Source organism: Canis lupus, chromosome 12, assembly GCF_003254725.2.
Source record: "Canis lupus dingo isolate Sandy chromosome 12, ASM325472v2, whole genome shotgun sequence".
NCBI classification, from domain to species: Eukaryota; Metazoa; Chordata; class Mammalia; order Carnivora; family Canidae; genus Canis; species Canis lupus.
In genome coordinates this window covers 285,485-302,944 of record NC_064254.1, presented here as the reverse complement: position 1 = coordinate 302,944, position 17,460 = coordinate 285,485, and the positions used below count along the sequence as shown (strand labels likewise).

The 17,460-nt window shown below is 35.1% G+C and overlaps 1 protein-coding gene across 10 annotated transcripts in view; it reads right to left on the bottom strand.

Annotated features, from left to right (window-relative positions):
- The window catches only part of MED23 (mediator complex subunit 23), a 44,893-nt gene that overhangs the window by 26,012 nt on the left and 1,421 nt on the right, over window positions 1–17,460 (bottom strand). For 7 of the 10 annotated variants that reach the window (XM_025418045.3, XM_025418050.3, XM_025418046.3 and 4 more), the window contains 10 exons: window positions 15,477–15,601; window positions 14,393–14,504; window positions 13,113–13,211; window positions 12,246–12,347; window positions 11,527–11,596; window positions 9,993–10,105; window positions 8,372–8,467; window positions 7,813–7,830; window positions 2,578–2,778; window positions 647–790 (listed from right to left, as the gene is read on the bottom strand). In XM_025418045.3, coding sequence (XP_025273830.1) covers window positions 647–790; window positions 2,578–2,778; window positions 7,813–7,830; window positions 8,372–8,467; window positions 9,993–10,105; window positions 11,527–11,596; window positions 12,246–12,347; window positions 13,113–13,211; window positions 14,393–14,504; window positions 15,477–15,601 — 1,080 coding nt within the window. The remainder of the gene's footprint in view (window positions 1–646; window positions 791–2,577; window positions 2,779–7,812; window positions 7,831–8,371; window positions 8,468–9,992; window positions 10,106–11,526; window positions 11,597–12,245; window positions 12,348–13,112; window positions 13,212–14,392; window positions 14,505–15,476; window positions 15,602–17,460) is intronic. The other 3 variants (XM_025418047.3, XM_025418049.3, XM_049092486.1) reach the window with 2 other exon arrangements.

The following is a 17,460-nucleotide window of genomic DNA, read 5'->3' as shown; positions in this document are numbered from 1 at the left end:
ATAAAATGTATTTTTAAAAATGGCAATCATTAATATGTATCACATTTTACTCAAATACTCATAATAAAATAGGGAGAACATACTCAATTGAAAAAAGATATTAACAGATACTAATGTTATTTGGTCACTAGATGATATGTATGGATTAAAAGAGCTTAATGCTTTTAAAAACTGTAAACCTAGTTAGAATACAGAGAAAGAGCTTGCTATACAAGATGTTTAACTTTTTTTTTAAGATTTATTTATTCATTTATGATAGACATAGAGAGAGGCAGAGACACAAGAGGAGGGAGAAGCAGGCTCCATGCTGGGAGCTCGACACGGGACTCGATCCCGGGACTCCAGGATCGCGCCCTGGGCCAAAGGCAGGTGCTAAACCGCTGAGCCACCCAGGGATCCCAAGATGTTTAACTTTGATTTAAGATAAGCTTCAGAAACAATCCAGTTCAATTTCTTCACTTTACATATGAGTAAATAATGTCAAAAGGGACTGATGTCCATCCTGATTATGGTTAGTCACAGAATTGGGAAAGAACTCAAGTTTTCAACTTCCAAATCTAGTGATCTTTTCACAAAATCACACTAAAATTCTTTAACATAAATTAGACATAATCCATCACATTATTAACTATTTTGTAAAACTTACTTCTTTTTCTGGGTATAGAAGGTCAAAGAGCTTCATGACAGGGAGAAAATCAGCTAGTGCATTTTTCTGAATACTTCCAGAAATGAATTGCAGGAGAACCCACATTAGATGATCTCTGCCTTTAATCAGTCCTCGCCCTGCTAACTGTAAAAGATGTTTAAATACATGTCTACACAGCTGGCTAAAGAAATGGATATAATAAAGTTTAAAGAAAAACAAACCAAAACCAAAACCAGAAAAAACCCTGTCCTCCAAAAGTTAGCATCTAACTTTGGCATTTACAAAATACTTAGTCTCAACTCAAGACATACCAAGCAAAGCCTTTTAAATTATTTTAATATTTTATATGTTTCCTTCTTGACCCCCAAAACAGGTATGAATATCAAAAGTTAAATGTTTTAGAACATAACTAAGTTGACCACATATACAAGAGAATCAAGTTTAATATTAGATAATGACTACAAATAACTCATCAAAACACAAAGAATACTTCATGATACCAAAAGGATTTTTAATTTAAAATCTTCAAGTTGTTATCAAAAAACACTTCTAATTTCCTGCAGACTGTAACAGAGATCAATGGTGGTGGAAGTGGCAATGGGGGGTAACTGGTGGTTAAAAGGATTTTAACAATATTTACAAAAAAGTTTCCCCAAAATAATCCATGCTGTAGAGATGTTACAGATATAACAACATTTATTTCCATTCAATGCATCTAAAATCTTATGATAAAACCAACTCTTCTACTTGTATTCCCTATTTTGTTTTTTGTTTTTTTTTTTTTAATTTTATTTATTTATGATAGTCACAGAGAGAGAGAGAGAGGCAGAGACACAGGCAGAGGGAGAAGCAGGCTCCATGCACCGGGAGCCCGACGTGGGATTCGATCCCAGGTCTCCAGGATCAGGTCCTGGGCCAAAGGCAGGCGCCAAACTGCTGCGCCACCCAGGGATCCCGTATTCCCTATTTTGGACTCATTGTTCCACTTTTTCATTCACTGCCAAAATAGAAACCAGAGAGTGATTCTAGACTCCTGTTACTCCCTCTGTTACCTACCCATGGCCAAGTCATTTTCTCAGCACACCTGTCTTAGCACACCTGGTCTTAGGCTCCTCCTCTCTGTTGTCCTGGTTTGACCTGTCAGCATCTGCCACCCAGATCAGTGCAAAGGCTCCCTTACCAATTTTCATGCCTCTGATTTTGGCTCTCTCCATCTTTATGTCACCATCTTTCTACATGTAGCAATTAGCAGTAATTTTTCCCACTTCTATAATGATGAGGTCATTCCCTTCCTCATTTACCTCCCAAAGAGATCTAAATGCCTTAGAACAAACACTTGCCCATATAAAGTTTTCCATGTCTGGTCTTGCCTTCCTGCCTTCCTAATCTCACCAACACTTTTTGTTTATATTTTTCTTTCCAGTTCTCACACACATTTATCCTTTCCCAAATGATCACCTTATTGCTACAGAAACACTTTCCTATCTTTTCCTCTTGGCAAATTTCTACTTGTCCATCAAGTGCCTTCAAGATCTCTTTGATAAAGCCATCCCTGATGTTTTTAATAGGGACTATTCTCCTTCATTCCTATTGCAGGAAAACATGCTTCCATTATGTGAACTATTAAATTATAATCATATTGTTTATTCCTTTATCTTTCCACTAGTAAGGAGCTCCTTGAGGGTACCACAGTGCCTTTTCATTTTGTATCCGCCGGTTCCTTGCACTATGAATATATGGAATGAATGACTGAAACCAGTATCTACAGTGACAAGAAAGTGAAAAGTTTAGAAACCATAAAAGCACTGTGCAAAACAGAAATTGGGGCGCAGAACTTCTGCCATTGCCGAAATCACTAGGCAAAGTCCATGGTAGTCTAAAACATACTAATCAACAGGTGATGTGGCTCTCACAAAAGATTTAGCACTTACCTTCTGATGAAGAGAAAGGACCATATGTGGAAAACTTGCAAACTGGAAAAGCACAAAGAAAATGAGCTGACTCGAGAGGTGCTGCCACAGGAGTTGGCTTGTTCCCCCATCGTCAAATTTCTCCTCAGTCTCGGACCGCTCCATGGCATAAACCACCAGATCCACCAACTGGTCCTCCAGCACAGGGCAGCGCTGCTTGTGCTGTAGGGCAGAGATTAGATACAGTATTCCAAAAGCCTCCCTGTTAGTTTCAGGAGTTACTGGTTAATGGGCATTAATTGTAACAAGAGGCTGAGAAGCATGGAATGAAGTTGAACTTAGAAAGTTAAGGTTAGGTTTAGTCTATTAAAGCTGCATCATGTTACACTATCATAGAGGATGAGTTCCAAAAAAAATTATTTTTCAGATCTCATAGAAAACAGACTTCTTACTAACTTCTGACTTTCACTATACATGTCATTGTTTCAACTTGACAAAGGGTATTTATTTGTACAGTAGAAAATTTTGTTACTTCTCTTTTGAAAAAAAAAAGATAATTTAAGAAGCATAAGAAATGAGGATAGCACTATTAATTTTGCATTCTAACTCAAAATGTAAAAACCTTGAATTTTCAAGAGTCAAACATTGTGATGAGAGCAAATGAAGCAATGAGAATCTAAAGCAACCACCACAAGTTTATGCTAACTTTACATGCAGAGGTGTAACTGAATAACTGCCAGATTACTCAGTATCTATTTTTCAATGTGTAACGTTGATCCTGATATGGAAAATTCAGGAAATGGAAACTTCCTCAAACAAAACAAAACAAAACAACCCTCAAAGTTAATCTCTGCTCCTCCTTCTTAGAAGACAAACATAATGCAGCTTTAATTTTAAATTAGACTGTTTTAAAATCTAAAACAAGAAAAATAATTGAATTTAAACACTAAAAATGAAAATGCAACTTCCCTTTCTAGAGGCAAAAAGATTTATGTTTTTAAAAGTGATTTAAAAAATATACTTTTACCAAAAGAAATATGTAAGCCATATTTTAAGCCATTTTCGTACTTCTTTTATAAAATATGTTATATGACTTAATAGCCAGGCAGTTGGAAGCCTTTCTAGTGAATACAATTACTAATACAGATGCCTTCCCTCTAAACTTTAGACATAATTATTAGTCTTTTGCCATGAAAAAGGGATATGATTTCTTTAAATTTAGGGAAAAAATGCAAAATGGGGACAGATTTGGAAAAAACAAAACATAATGAACAGCATCCCCTCTTTTGCATGCTTTTTGCCAGCTCCAAACTTGTAAAGCTCCAATATAGCTGCACTTTCTTAAAGCATGCAAATAAAACAAACATTTATCCAAAACAGTAAGCATCAATGGTTGTTTCATAGTTTTTCCAAAAACACAATGCCATGATCACAGTTCAACCACATTACAGGTTTACAAATAGCAATATTAACACCACCAGTTGAGACTACAGTACTTTCCCTCCAAATGTAATTATCATTATGAAGCAGAGCAAAGTGCAACAGACAACACTACAAACTATTTCTTATATCAGCATGCAAAACTACTGTGTACAGGGCTTGAAATTCACTAGTTCTGCCAACCACCAACAACCTAAGAAATATGTCAGACAACACAAATTTAGAGTGAAATCATTCAAAGTATACAAGAGTCAGAAAAATTTGAAAAGAAGTAAAGCCAGGATTTCCAGTAGGAATTTTTCATTAGTGATGGGAATTTGCTTCTAGTTTGGAAACTAACCAATTTATCATCTATTCCTCCAACCATGATGGTCTTTCATTGGTCCACTTCAGGAAAAAAGAACAAACTAAATAAAATTGGTTTTTAGCACCTGAGTCATTTTGGAATATCCCTTTTTAGTATTAGCCATTTATTTTTAAAAACTGGATTTTTACCTACATATCTTTAACAGTGTTGTAATGGTCATACATTAATGATTTAAAGAGGAAAACCAAAAATGTTACAATTTTTGACAAAGTAAGAACAACTAGGAAATTTATAGTTAAAGCTGATGATCTTTCAATACACACCACAACTCAAATTACCTCTACATTTAGTGTTAAGAATGACATTAGTCTGGAATTTCTATGGCATCCAGCGCCCTGGCAACTGAGCGTGGCTGAACATCCATCAGGATTAACTCTACGTTTTCCAGGTGTTTTGGTTAAAGCCAAGGATATTTCTCAAACCGAATTTTGGGATAGCTTAGTTCCTTTATTTATTTGCCAATTTCATTAATACCATAAAAACCCTCCACTGAAATATAAAATGATCTGTGTAAACTACTTAGAATAAGTTTAGCTTTAGCTTTCATTACTAAAATATAAGTACATTAAAACTAATACTCTCCACCTTGTAGACTATTTTACAAAGTGGAACAAACAAAAGCAGTTTAATGATCTGATAAAGATTAATTATCAATCACTAGGCTTTGGTAAGTTGGTAAGCCACTGGAGGCTTTATCTATGGCTATTCACAAAGTGCTTTTTGAAAGCTTTTGTAAATTTAAGTCAAGATATAGGCATATAAGTTGAATTAGCTAGTTTACATCATATCTATAGGCAGATTTAGTTAAAACCTGTTTAAATAAGAACCTAAGTTCTGTATTTTAACAATCAAATTTCTGCATAATAGTTCAAACTGCATTGGAAACATAGGGACAAGGTATTAATAGAAACACATTAACTTCTACTCATGCCCCTGATCCTTTCCCACCAGTATTTCAAATGACAAATGGTAATGCTTTTCAGTCTAAGAAACCATATCGTATATTAAATAGTCCCTGACACTTTTGATACAACAGTTCTGGTACTGTTTTTGTTGTAAAATTTTAACATATACTTAGATGGGCTTACATTAATTTCAAATCATTATTTCAGTGCTAGAAATCAATTTTAAAGCAATACCTATTCAGGACAAGTTGGGAAGAGAAATCCCTTTGTATTACATTTATCATATTCTTTGCTGATCAGAATTGAATCCTATGCCAGTTAATACCACTTTCAGTGGTGCCTTTCAAAGATAATTGAGTGATTAGTCAATACTTCACTATCTCAGGGTACCCAGAGTTCACACACTACCACATAGCAGCTAGAGGAGTGTATCTGGTTGTAATGTTCTTATTCAGCAGAAAGAACACAAAGTGGTGTAAACACACAAAATAGGATTCTTCCACCGTTGAACACTTCACCCTGCTGGTCACCGAGCTGGGCTATTATTTATGACTTTCTGAATGTGACCGACTTCAGGATAAAATATAGCCCAATTCCTACTGGAAAATGCAATATGGACAGCTCTTAAAAGGTTTCAAGCTTTAAGTAAATTATTGCTAGAGAAAGGACAAGAAAGTATAGTGCAGGATATAGTTCTGTAATGATAAAAGATGTGATAAGATAACTTGTTTATTTTTAATCATATGTTTATACTTTGTATTTTCATTTTCTACTCTACTTTCCAGGTGGTAAAAATAATATCAAGTCAGTTCAGCATATATCTTCCATCTACAAGTCCATTCACTACAGAGTTTTCTACCAAAACAATTACTGATGAATTGTGAACTTTTGACAATGTTTACACTGGGACCAATATTAATGTTCTGTCAGCATTTCCATTATAAACTTTATTTTTTATGGATTTATGTCTCAGTCATAAACTTTTTTTAGGTTGAAACTTGTTATTAAAATAATCAAATAAAAAAAAACTCTTCCATGAATTGTTTTGTCAATTTCTACTTTGAGAAGAGCTGCATCCCAAGAGCAAAAAGCTCATGATAACTAAGGCTATCTGGGGAAAGGTACTTGCAGCTCGAATGACCATGGGTACATTTATCCACCAAACTGTAAGAAAAACTGAGTCAAGTATGACTTAAAGTTCATTGCAAAAAGTAGTTTTAAGACAGCATGAAGCATTCTTTCAAAGTTGACTGAATACTTACCTCTAACTCAAGTGGAAGTTGATCAGAATTAATAACTTGGTATTTAAGATAGTAAATTGACGGGTTATATGAAGTAACTGTCAGATACTGTAGTGTGAAGCAGTTTCAGGTTCACATGTACATAGGCTTGTCCAAACAAGGAAAACTTGGTAAATTTTTCAGAAGAAAAAAACTTAAAATAATAAAAGAGATACTGCTACTAGGGTGAGGTTTGGCATGCAAAGTTTCAACACTGAGCAAGTTTTATGGCCAAGCTATATGTCCTTAAAAATAGGGCTTTATAAATGGAAGCACTGGCACAACCTTCACTATAGTATTGCAAACAGGAACGCTATTTTATATAACCTAGACAAGAATGTCTTTATAAAATAAAAAAAGCTGGTCTATTTTAATATGTTGGGCTCAAAAATTTTTAACAAAAATAACTGGAACCACTATTTTGCTTAAAATCTCAAAGGTGAAAAGTCCTGGAATAGACTTGGGACTGTATAAGAGTTTGGTTTATAAAGTTTGGCCACAGTGTTTTTCTCCCACCGCAGGTAAACTTCAACTGCGAGGAGCCCACTCTAGGAGGAGGACACTTCTGGCAAAGACTGACAAAGAAGGGTGTTTGTCGAGCAGGTGTGGGGTCACCTAAGAGTGTGACATTTCTTAGTCAATCCCCATGTTTCCAAAAAAAACCTTCCCTGCATAAAGTTTACCACTCCAACTCTTAAAATAACGTCTCTATTAAAGTGCTTTTTCCTCTTTTTGGTTTTGTTTTTAATTTTTGTTTTAAGGCAAAGCAACATAAGTAGTTTTTACAGATGTTATTTATTTATGTTTTAATCATCTGGAAAGATAAAGGCCACCACAAATCTTTCCATCTCTGAAAATTCCACAAGGCAAGCTTTAGCCCTAAAGTATTTAAAAAAAAAAAACAAAAACAAAAACAAAAAACAGTAAAATGGAGTGGGAAGGAAAAACAACACATCAAAAAGTGACAGGCATTATTGTGTGCCCGGTGTTGTCTCTTAGTTTAAAAAAAAAAGAAAAAGAAAAAGGCAAAAAGAAAAAAAAAGAATATATATATAAAAAAAACCACCAAAAACCAAAACCAAAAACAATCCACCAAAAACAACTCTCATATCCCAAGAAGAAATTCATTTTAGTGGCCTTGGTCTCAGCATGGTCCTGCCAATTTCAAGCCCCGACCATACATGTATTCTCTAAATGGAATCAGTGGCTACAAAGCGGCCAGCGTATCGTTAGTCACAATACAACAGTAAGGTTGTGAACATACCTGAGCAATGTTCAAGGTCTAGAGCATTGGAGGATGGGCAGGACAAGACAGGACAGAACAAAAATAAAGGAAGAAAAAAAGAAAAGACAAAACAGTGACTATGAGGCCAGCCTCAAGGAACCCAGAGTCAGCACAAACCCTCCCACATGTTAAACCACCAGACACAAACATACACTGAAAAGGGGGAAAAAAATCAGCAGTCAGGCCACGCTGAAGATACCAAGGGTTATAAAAAGAGCCATCCAAACAAAAAAGTAAAAAAATTATGGTTAAGTCATGTGTAGGTTTCTCTGGCAAAAGGTATACTTGAAACTGGCCTTATAGAAAAAAAAGCAATGCAAAAATAAACCAACTTTTAAAATATCTCCTTTTTAATTTAAACATTTTTAAAGTAATATATAAATGATAGGAATAATACATTGTTTAATAAACCATATATTTAAAAAAAATCACCAAATAGTTCTTAACTGTTTTGCTCAGTTAGCTCTAGCAAAGAAAAGAGAAAAGAACAGTGCAGATTCTATGCAGAATTTACTTGGTTTCCAGCATAGTACAGTACCTGCTTATTTAAACCTAGCATATTGCAGACCATATCCCTGGAATAAGGCTGCTCCAATACATATCTCAACAAAGCAGTCTGGGGTTCAAACAGATCCTTTAAAGAAAATAAAAAAATATTGCTTCAAGATCAAAGTAAATGTTAATTCAAATAATTTGAAATTGGGATAAAAAAATCTGCTAAAGGCACTTGTTACCTTCACACAGTAGGCAGTATCTAGTGGAAAAAAATCATAGGATTTTAGTGCTTAGAGTTTGTCTGATCCCACCCCTCATTTGATAGGTGATATAACTGAGGTGAAGGGACTTGCCCAAGGTCATACAGAGGCTAAAATTTTGAAAGATTTCAGTTACAGTCAAAGGAGAGTCTTAAGCATCACTGTAAGGAAAGGATTTTCTGCCCAGATGTCTAATCAAAGAGGATGGAGGCAGTTTCCAATCATTTTCATACAAGTGTGAACACACACTACTTCCAAATTTGGAGAGGACAAATGACTTGGTAATACAGGGGTTAATAGTGTAGATCCTGGAATCAGATTGTCTGAGTTCAAATCGGTGATTGGTTACAATTCCTAAACATGGGGTCTTAGTCAAGTAACCAGCCCACTCTGGGTCTCAGTGTCATCATCTGTATAATGGGGATACTAAAAAAATAGTTGAGAATAAGAGTTATTGCAAAAAAGTTCTCAGAACACTCTTTGGCATATAGTAAGTATGTAATGAACTGATCTGTTCTCAATATTACTGTTACCGTGATAACTGTAAATTCCATTTAGTTTACCACTTTTTCACATTCCCAAGTTTTGCTGACAAGAGTCCAGGATTGTGACCCTAGTTTGACTATTTCCCTCTCCACACTTTTGGACTAGTCTTCTAATCACGCTGTAGATTATTTTTTACATGAAACATTTACATGAAAAATCTGTAGTCCTCCTCATACCCTGCTCTGTAACCATTTCAACTCCCAAGATAGTATAATGAATCTATCATATTTCATTCTAGCTTTTTATCTATATCTCACGCTTCATTTTACTGATACTTGTAGATTTTTTTCTTTAGAGAATATTCTACTCCACTTTTGTCCTCTCCAACCCATTAAAAAAAAAAATCTAACACAGGTAGGGGTAAAGGGGTGCTTGGCTGGGTCAGCTGGAAGAGCATGTGACTCTTGATCTTGGGGTCCCCAAGTTCAAGCCCCATGGTGGCATAGATTACTTAAATAAATTTTTTAAACACTAAAAACAAAAAAAAAACAAAAAAAAAACACAAAAAATAAAAATAAAAAAAATCTAACAAAGGAGAGGCTCACTCTTCAAATTTTAAGAAAAGTACAAATTCATTTTTGGTCCTTACTTTGTAAAGGAGGAATAAAAGCAAGGATTCCATTATAAAGATTCAGCTTCCTTAGCCTAAGTGCTCTGTTGGGGGCCCACTGGAATATAAACACCCAATATTACAAACCACAAACCACTTGGATACTAGAATTACATGATAAACCATAAACTACTTTTCATTAGATATATACTTCAGTCTATGAAGAGATAATGTAGCATAATACATCATATAATGCAGGATGAAGAATATTAGGTGGACCAAAAGTTCCACTGTATTTATCAACATACCTTATCATATGGCAAAAGGCCTTTCAAAGGAAAACGAAGAGTTGCAGGGTCCAATTTCCATGAATTACAAATGGCTCCTGAGTTATTTACAACTGGCAGAAGGCTGCAGCGGCCTATGTATCACAAAAAATGTTTTAAAGTAAATGTGAACACAGAAATGCCTGGTCCCTCATTCACACTAAGAATATTTAATAAATATCTATGTTGAATCAGGAACTGATTTTAAAAAGGTTGTAATTAGGGACACCTGGGTGGCTCAGTGGTTACGCATCTGCCTTCAGAGCAGGGTGTGATCCCGGGTCTCACATAAGGCTTCCTGCTAAGAGCCTGCTTCTCCCTCTGCCTATGTCTGCCTCTCTCTCTCTCATGAATAAATAAATAAAATCTTAAAAAAAAAAAAAAAAGATTGTCATTAGATAGAAATTTTGGGGATTCTCTTTGATTATTTTTAGTCCAGATGGCTGGAGACCAATTAACTGTACAGGCCTTCCAAACTAAAAAATGTTACATTTGTGCAAATATATAAAGATCAGCAAACTATAATCCATGGGCCAGATGCAGCTTGCCCTGTTTCTATAAAGTTTTATTGTAACACTGATGCTTTCCTACAACAGCAGAGTTGAGTAGCTGCAACAGACTTTATAGCTCATAAAGCTAAAATATTTACTTTATCATCATTTATAGAAAAAGTTTGCAGATCTCTAGCCTAGGGTCAACATGATTAACTTTATGCATGATGTTCCTAGAGGCCTTAGATGTAGCATATGACCATCAACTCACATATCCAACTGCCTAATGACTATTGTCACTTGGATGTCTCTCAGACACCTCAAGCTTAACGAATCTTTAATTGAATTCATCACTTCTCAAACCCTCACCACTTTCAGAATTTATGAAATGATATTAATATCCACTTAGTACAAAAGCTAGAAATCTGAGAATTATCTGTCTAGTGTCTGCTTGCTTTATTTTTGTATTTCCAATCTAGAATAGCACCCAATTCACAAGAAGTGCTCAAAATTTGGTGTCACTAGATAATATTCTATATACTCAGTGTTAGGCACTGCACAAATTGCCAAATCACACACTTGTTCTTAAAAGCAAATTCTAAGAATGTAACAAAACATGAAAATATGAAAAAATAAATGAAGTACAGAGCAAAAGTGTGAAGTGGAATGGGCTTAAAGAGCCTGATAGTCTTGTGTATCACAGACACAGAAGGATAGGTGGTTGAGACTTCTAGTTGTCTGAAGATTCCCTGGTGTTTTACTAGAAGTTCCCTACAGGTCACCAGGAAACGTATCTTCTAGAACAATTCTATCTGGAGCTCAGACCAAGTCTAGGTAGTTGCTTTTCCCTCCCTACATTCAGCCAACAAAGTACCTAAAAACAAGTAAATGGCTATCATTAAGCTTTTACGTAATTACCAAAATGACAAACCACCAAGACATATATAAGATACCATCTGCCAATTCTGTTGAAAAGTTCACTAAAAATCAGGTACTATTTAGTCCATTTTAAATTATAATCTTACCACAAATGGAGTTTATTCTTGCTGTGGGTCTGAAGGTATCCACAAAGTCTGATACCAGGTTTCCAAGTAACTAAAACAAAAACAAAAACAAGAATAAAAAATAAAATCAAGATTGTTTTGAATATAACCATCATTTACGTAAAATGAGACAATATATAAAGATTTAATACAATACCTGACATATAAAAATTACTCAAAAGTCAGTTCTCTTTTACTTCCTTTCAAACAATTACTTCCGAGTTCATCTGTCCCTGATTATTCCTAATTATACCATCATGTCTTTGGCTATTTCATGAAGCTGGTATATTTTAACAGATGATACAGAAACTAAGGTGCCTGGGTGGCTCAGTTGCTTAAGCGTCCAACTCTTGATTTTGGCTCTGGTCATGATCTCAGGGTTATAAGATCAAGTCTTATGTCAGGCCCTGTGCTCAATGGAGAATCTGTGTGAGGTTCTCTCTCCCCAACTCCCTCTGGCCACCCACCCCCACCCTGGGCACATTCTGTCTTTCTCTCTAAAATAAAGAAATAAATCTTAAAAAAAAAAGAAAAAGAAACTGTCTCAGTAGGATAGCAGAGAAATACATTATAATGATAAAAAATATATAGTTTATCTCAGGATAAGTACCCATTTTAAAAGTAAGCACACAAAAATGAGATTAATATAACTATTTTTTATTAAAATTTCTGTTAAAAAACTTGGAAAATACCAGATTTACCCAGTGTGGAAGTTTTCCCTCAGGATATAGTTTCCTGATCTCTGTAACTGCAAAGTAGGCTGGTAATAAACAAGCATTTCTTTCCAGGATATATGCTATAACCTAAGAAAAATAAAAGAACAATGTTATTCTTGATTAGTTCCACAGATAAGCCCTTTAAATGCAACAGTGGCAATAACAAAGATATTAAAAGATATTATTTCATGGACTCATTGGGTTTCATCTACAGCATAAAGGAATTTACTTACATGTAAAGAATCTCTAAAAAATGAAGACTAATGAAAAATGAAATGGATGTTGCTAAGTAACTGCTTTAAATATTGGTAGACTCTAATAGGAAAGCAATAGACCAAAGTAATAATTCTTGCAACATTAATTACAAAATACAAATATCTTTTAAATGGTCCATAGGCTAAAGTCTTATAACCGTTTAAAATACTGTAATGTCTATATTACTGTTTTCTTAATTAAAAGCCATGTCTTGGGATCCCTGGGTGGCGCAGCGGTTTGGCGCCTGCCTTTGGCCCAGGGCGCGATCCTGGAGACCCGGGATCGAGTCCCACGTCGGGCTCCCTGCATGGAGCCTGCTTCTCCCTCTGCCTATGTCTCTGCCTCTCTCTCTCTCTGTGTGTGACTATCATGAATAAATAAATAAAATCTTTAAAAAAAAAAAAAAAAAAAAAGCCATGTCTTAATTAAACTTAATTTTTTCTTTTGAAATATAATAAAACAGCATCTTTAAAACTAGAAGTGATTTTTATAGAAGTATCCAAATGGAAGTCTATAACTACCATACATTTGAAAGGCATAGAACTACAGAAAACTACACTTTTTTCAGGTTATGAATTACAGACATGTCTAAATTACCTCTCTTGCTGCTAGAAGTTGCTGTACAACAGCTGAGCTCACTGTATTGGGAATTGTCAAGATTTTCTCCAAAATCACTTTTAAGAGATCCCGAACACCCTGATAGAAGAAGAAACCCATAGGTTAAAGCCAAGTAATGCCCCCTGTGCTAGTTAAAGCATTTAAAGATTTCAACATTATATACTCAGAAAAAAATGTTACCTTCAAGGTCACATTTTCAATTTTTCTGAATCAGAGCTAACACTCGAGTCCCTAACATTAGCCCAAAAGAAGAGTCATGTTCCAAAATAGAATTCTAAAGAATAAAAATTTGAATGAACAAAGAAAGTCCTTACGAATAAAAATTAATCTTTCTACACTGTGCTAAGCTTTCTGGACCCTACTGTTACCCTATTGTATTGTTATCCTATTGTAACAATAGAAATATTTGTAATTTCTTGTCCAAAAAGCATATAGAGAAGAAATTCCATTCAATATGCATTTACTGAGTATAAATTGTGTGACCAATCTTATAGAAAAGACAAAAACATACACATAAAAGGAATTAGAAACAATTCTAAAACACCCTACAAATAAAAAGGTAAAAACTGCATGTTAACCTTCTAAGGGAAATGAAGAGAGAGAGAGAGAAAAAAACTTCTTAGTTTTAGTTTTCTATTAAATCATGATTCAAATCAATAATTACCACTTAAGTCATTTTAGATTAGAGAAAATACAGACATAAAACACAGGGTTAGGTAATGATAATTCTTTCAAACAGAACAGTAACAAAAGTGGTTTGAATGAAGGAGAATAGTTGTGAAGCAAGGGAGATCTCAAGCTGTATAAAGATACACAGGGAGTATATGCTTTTATTTTTGGGTCAAGAGATAAGTGCTGAAGGATGTGTGTTCAAAGGTGGTCAAAGTGGAGGTGAAGCAGGACTTGCTCACTTATCAGTTGATGCCTACATCCCTTCACAGTTCCACACAGCCCTGCTCTGTGCTCTTTCATTTGAAAGGGGCTGCAACAATCATAAGATCTGTGGGCTGAAGGAGCCCAGAGTTTGCTTGGTGACTTCCCTATTCATCATATAGCCACATGCATTTTTAAGAATGTTGAGAGGAAAGCAGAGAAGCTGTAGGAAACATTGAGTAATTTTAAATCCCTTTAGGAAATACAACAAAATATTGATTTTGTAAATGCTTCTACTTCATTTCCCCTGTCAGATTTTAAGATATACACACTGAAAAATTATTCATGTCTGAAAGTGATTACTTTCTATAATTAGGAAAAAATACCTTGTAATCCACTCCCCCAATTATTTTCCGGACCAGCTTAAATGTTAGGGCCCAAAGTTGTGTTCTTTCCCATTCAAGTGTGTCAGAGTTTATCAGGCATTCACAAACCATTCTAGAAAATAAAAATACTCATTCCAGTTACAAGACAGAATTTTGCAAGTCTCTAATAGCCAGGGTCCATGTACTCTGGACATTACATTTGTCAGTGTTCTTCAGAAAGGTACATTACTATTCAAGAATACTCTTTACAAAATTACAAATATGTTACATTTTTTACTTGTGTGAAAGACAGAACACAAAATAGAACAAAATAATATGATATTATATTTTTACTAGAAAGAAATCCAACAAAAGCTATTGATTAAATGTTTACCATCTTCAGTTTGTGGTAGGTTGTATTTTTCCAAGATGGCTGCAATAAGATTTTCAATCCCACATGCTCTTCTGAAGGGGGACACTGACACTCCTCCCATGAACAGGTGGGAGAAGGGACTAGATTCTTTTCCCCTAAATGTGGGCAGGCCTAAGATTATGACAAAAAGGACATTTACAACCCCAAGGCAAGGTATTACAACTTCTGCCTAGTCTTCTTTTGAATGCTTGATCTTGGACACCATCATGCTGTGAGAAAGTCCAGGTCACATGGACAGGACCTACATAGATTCCACCAATAGCTCCAGCTAAGATCCTAGATGACAGCCAGGCATCAACTACCAGACATATGAATGGGGAAACCTTCGTGATAACTATAGCTATAGCCACCATCTAATTGCAATCACGAGACCCTGAGATAAAAGTGCCTACTGAGCTCAGTCCACCACCATAACCATGAGTGTTAATAAAATATTAAGTGATCCTAGCCCCTGGGCTGAAAGACAAAGTCTATCTGGGTTTGAGCCTTTAAGTATACAATTCTAAGAACACTACGTCCTAGAAACTAAAATCTGAGATTTTATGAAGGATTACTTATTGAGCCTAACTTTCTTCTTCATTCCTTCATGTTTTTATAAGAATCTTGGCCAATTTCCAAACATTAAAAAATCTTGAGATTCTTTGGATTGCTCATATCCACCATTAAACATACCTGGGTGGAAGGAGACCAGTCTCTACTGCCATTGCTAAACAGTCATAGAGAAAAGAAATTCTTTTAGGACTATGCTGGCCATGAATAAATTTAACAATCCACTGGATGCACTGTTCATGAGATTCCTGGAAAATTAGAAAATGATTGCATTTTAGGTCCAAAGTGATATTTTATAACTGACAGGTAACTAATACTATACCTGAGAGTATATCAAAACTATGAATGAAATACTCCATTATAAACATTCATGATGAAAACAATTTTAAAAAATGGAAAAATTCAGATTTAGTATTTCAGTTATATTAAGCTTAAAATAATAAAATTCTATCAATTCCCATCATTTTTATTACATGAGACCTCCAAAAGGAGGAAGATTTTATTAATGTACACATAGTCAATAGAAAACTCTAAAAAGGACTGTGTATGGCATTGTAAGAAGTGCCCTAAATGGCAGATTCAAACATTCCTGTCACTGGGGGAAAAATCCATTGTGAGTTAGTACATCAGCCTCACGAGAACTGTGTGACTCTAATCCTCAGCTGCCCAATTGTGAATCCAATGACATATTAAATTTCTAGACTTGTATAACTTTAAATCTGATATCAAAATATAGTACCCATATCAATTTGTCTTCTAGGATTCCCTCAAGAGGAACCTACATGTCCTCTTCTCTGCACTACCACTGTGCCTCATACACACTTCTATTGGAATGTATAATGCCGATTTAGAAAGATCTATTTTTTTTCTGGCTCCTCTATTAGAATACAAATTTCTGAAAAACAAGGGTCATCCTTAATTCATAAATTGTTTAACGAATTATTAAAATATGCTGAAAGCATGTTCAACACCAAAGAAGTACAAAACAAACCATAATGAGATAGAATTTCTCATTTTAGATCAGCAAACATCAAAAAAATTTATTAACAACCTACTGTGAGGCCCTAGGGAACAGATACTTTTACACATTCCTAGAGGAGTACAAATTGGTATAACTCTTATGGAAAGCTATCAGGAAATTTCTATAAAAATTTTAAGTAGACATACCCTCTAACCCAGCAATACTACTTCCAGGAATTTATTCAGTGTCCTGTGCACAATATTGTCCATTGTAGTATTGTTTAAAGTGGAGTAGTTAAGAAGTAACCTAAATAACCTAAACTGGAGTAGTTAAGAAAAACCAGGGGACTGGTTAAAGGAAGGTGCAATCATATAATAGATTATGTTGCTGTAAAAAAGAAAGGCAGAAATAACGTTCAATGGATTGACGTGGAATTATTTTCAGATTTTAATAGTAAGAGGAAAAGGGCTAATGAACAGTGAACACATTATGTGAATGTTCTATAAAAGTTGATCCTATATGTGTAAAATACCTCCAGAAGGCAACAAACTGAGAATACCAGCTACTGATACGAAAAAGAGCAGGTGTAAGCTAAGAGAGATGGAAGGCAGACTATTCATTGGGTCCCCTTTTTGGTACTTTTTGCATTTGGAGCCATATGAATAGATTACCTATTCGAAGACAATTAAAACAAGATTTAAGGGACGCCTGGGTGGCTCAGTGGTGGAGCATGTGCCTTTGGCTCAGGGCGTGATCCCAGAGTTCTGGGATGTAGTTCTCCAACGGGCTCCCTGCACGGAGCCTGCTTCTCCCTCTGCCTGTGTCTCTGCCTCCCTCTCTCTCTCTGCGTCTCTCATGAATAAATAAACAAAATCTTATATAAAAAAAACAAAACCCACAAGATTTATGCCTATGTAACCCCATGTTTGGGAAGTAAGTCTTACCACCAGTGGTCAAATATAAACAGTTCTCATTTTCCTACCAATAATGCAGCATCAGAAGATAATACATTCCTGGAACACCAGCTCTTTAAGGATCACACATTTTGTCTTTTTCATGGATACATTTTCTGGTGACTGTTCTTTGTTACTAAGTTCTACTGCTCCTTTCCTCATTTTTCTTAGAAGATCTGTGTATCTTTATTAT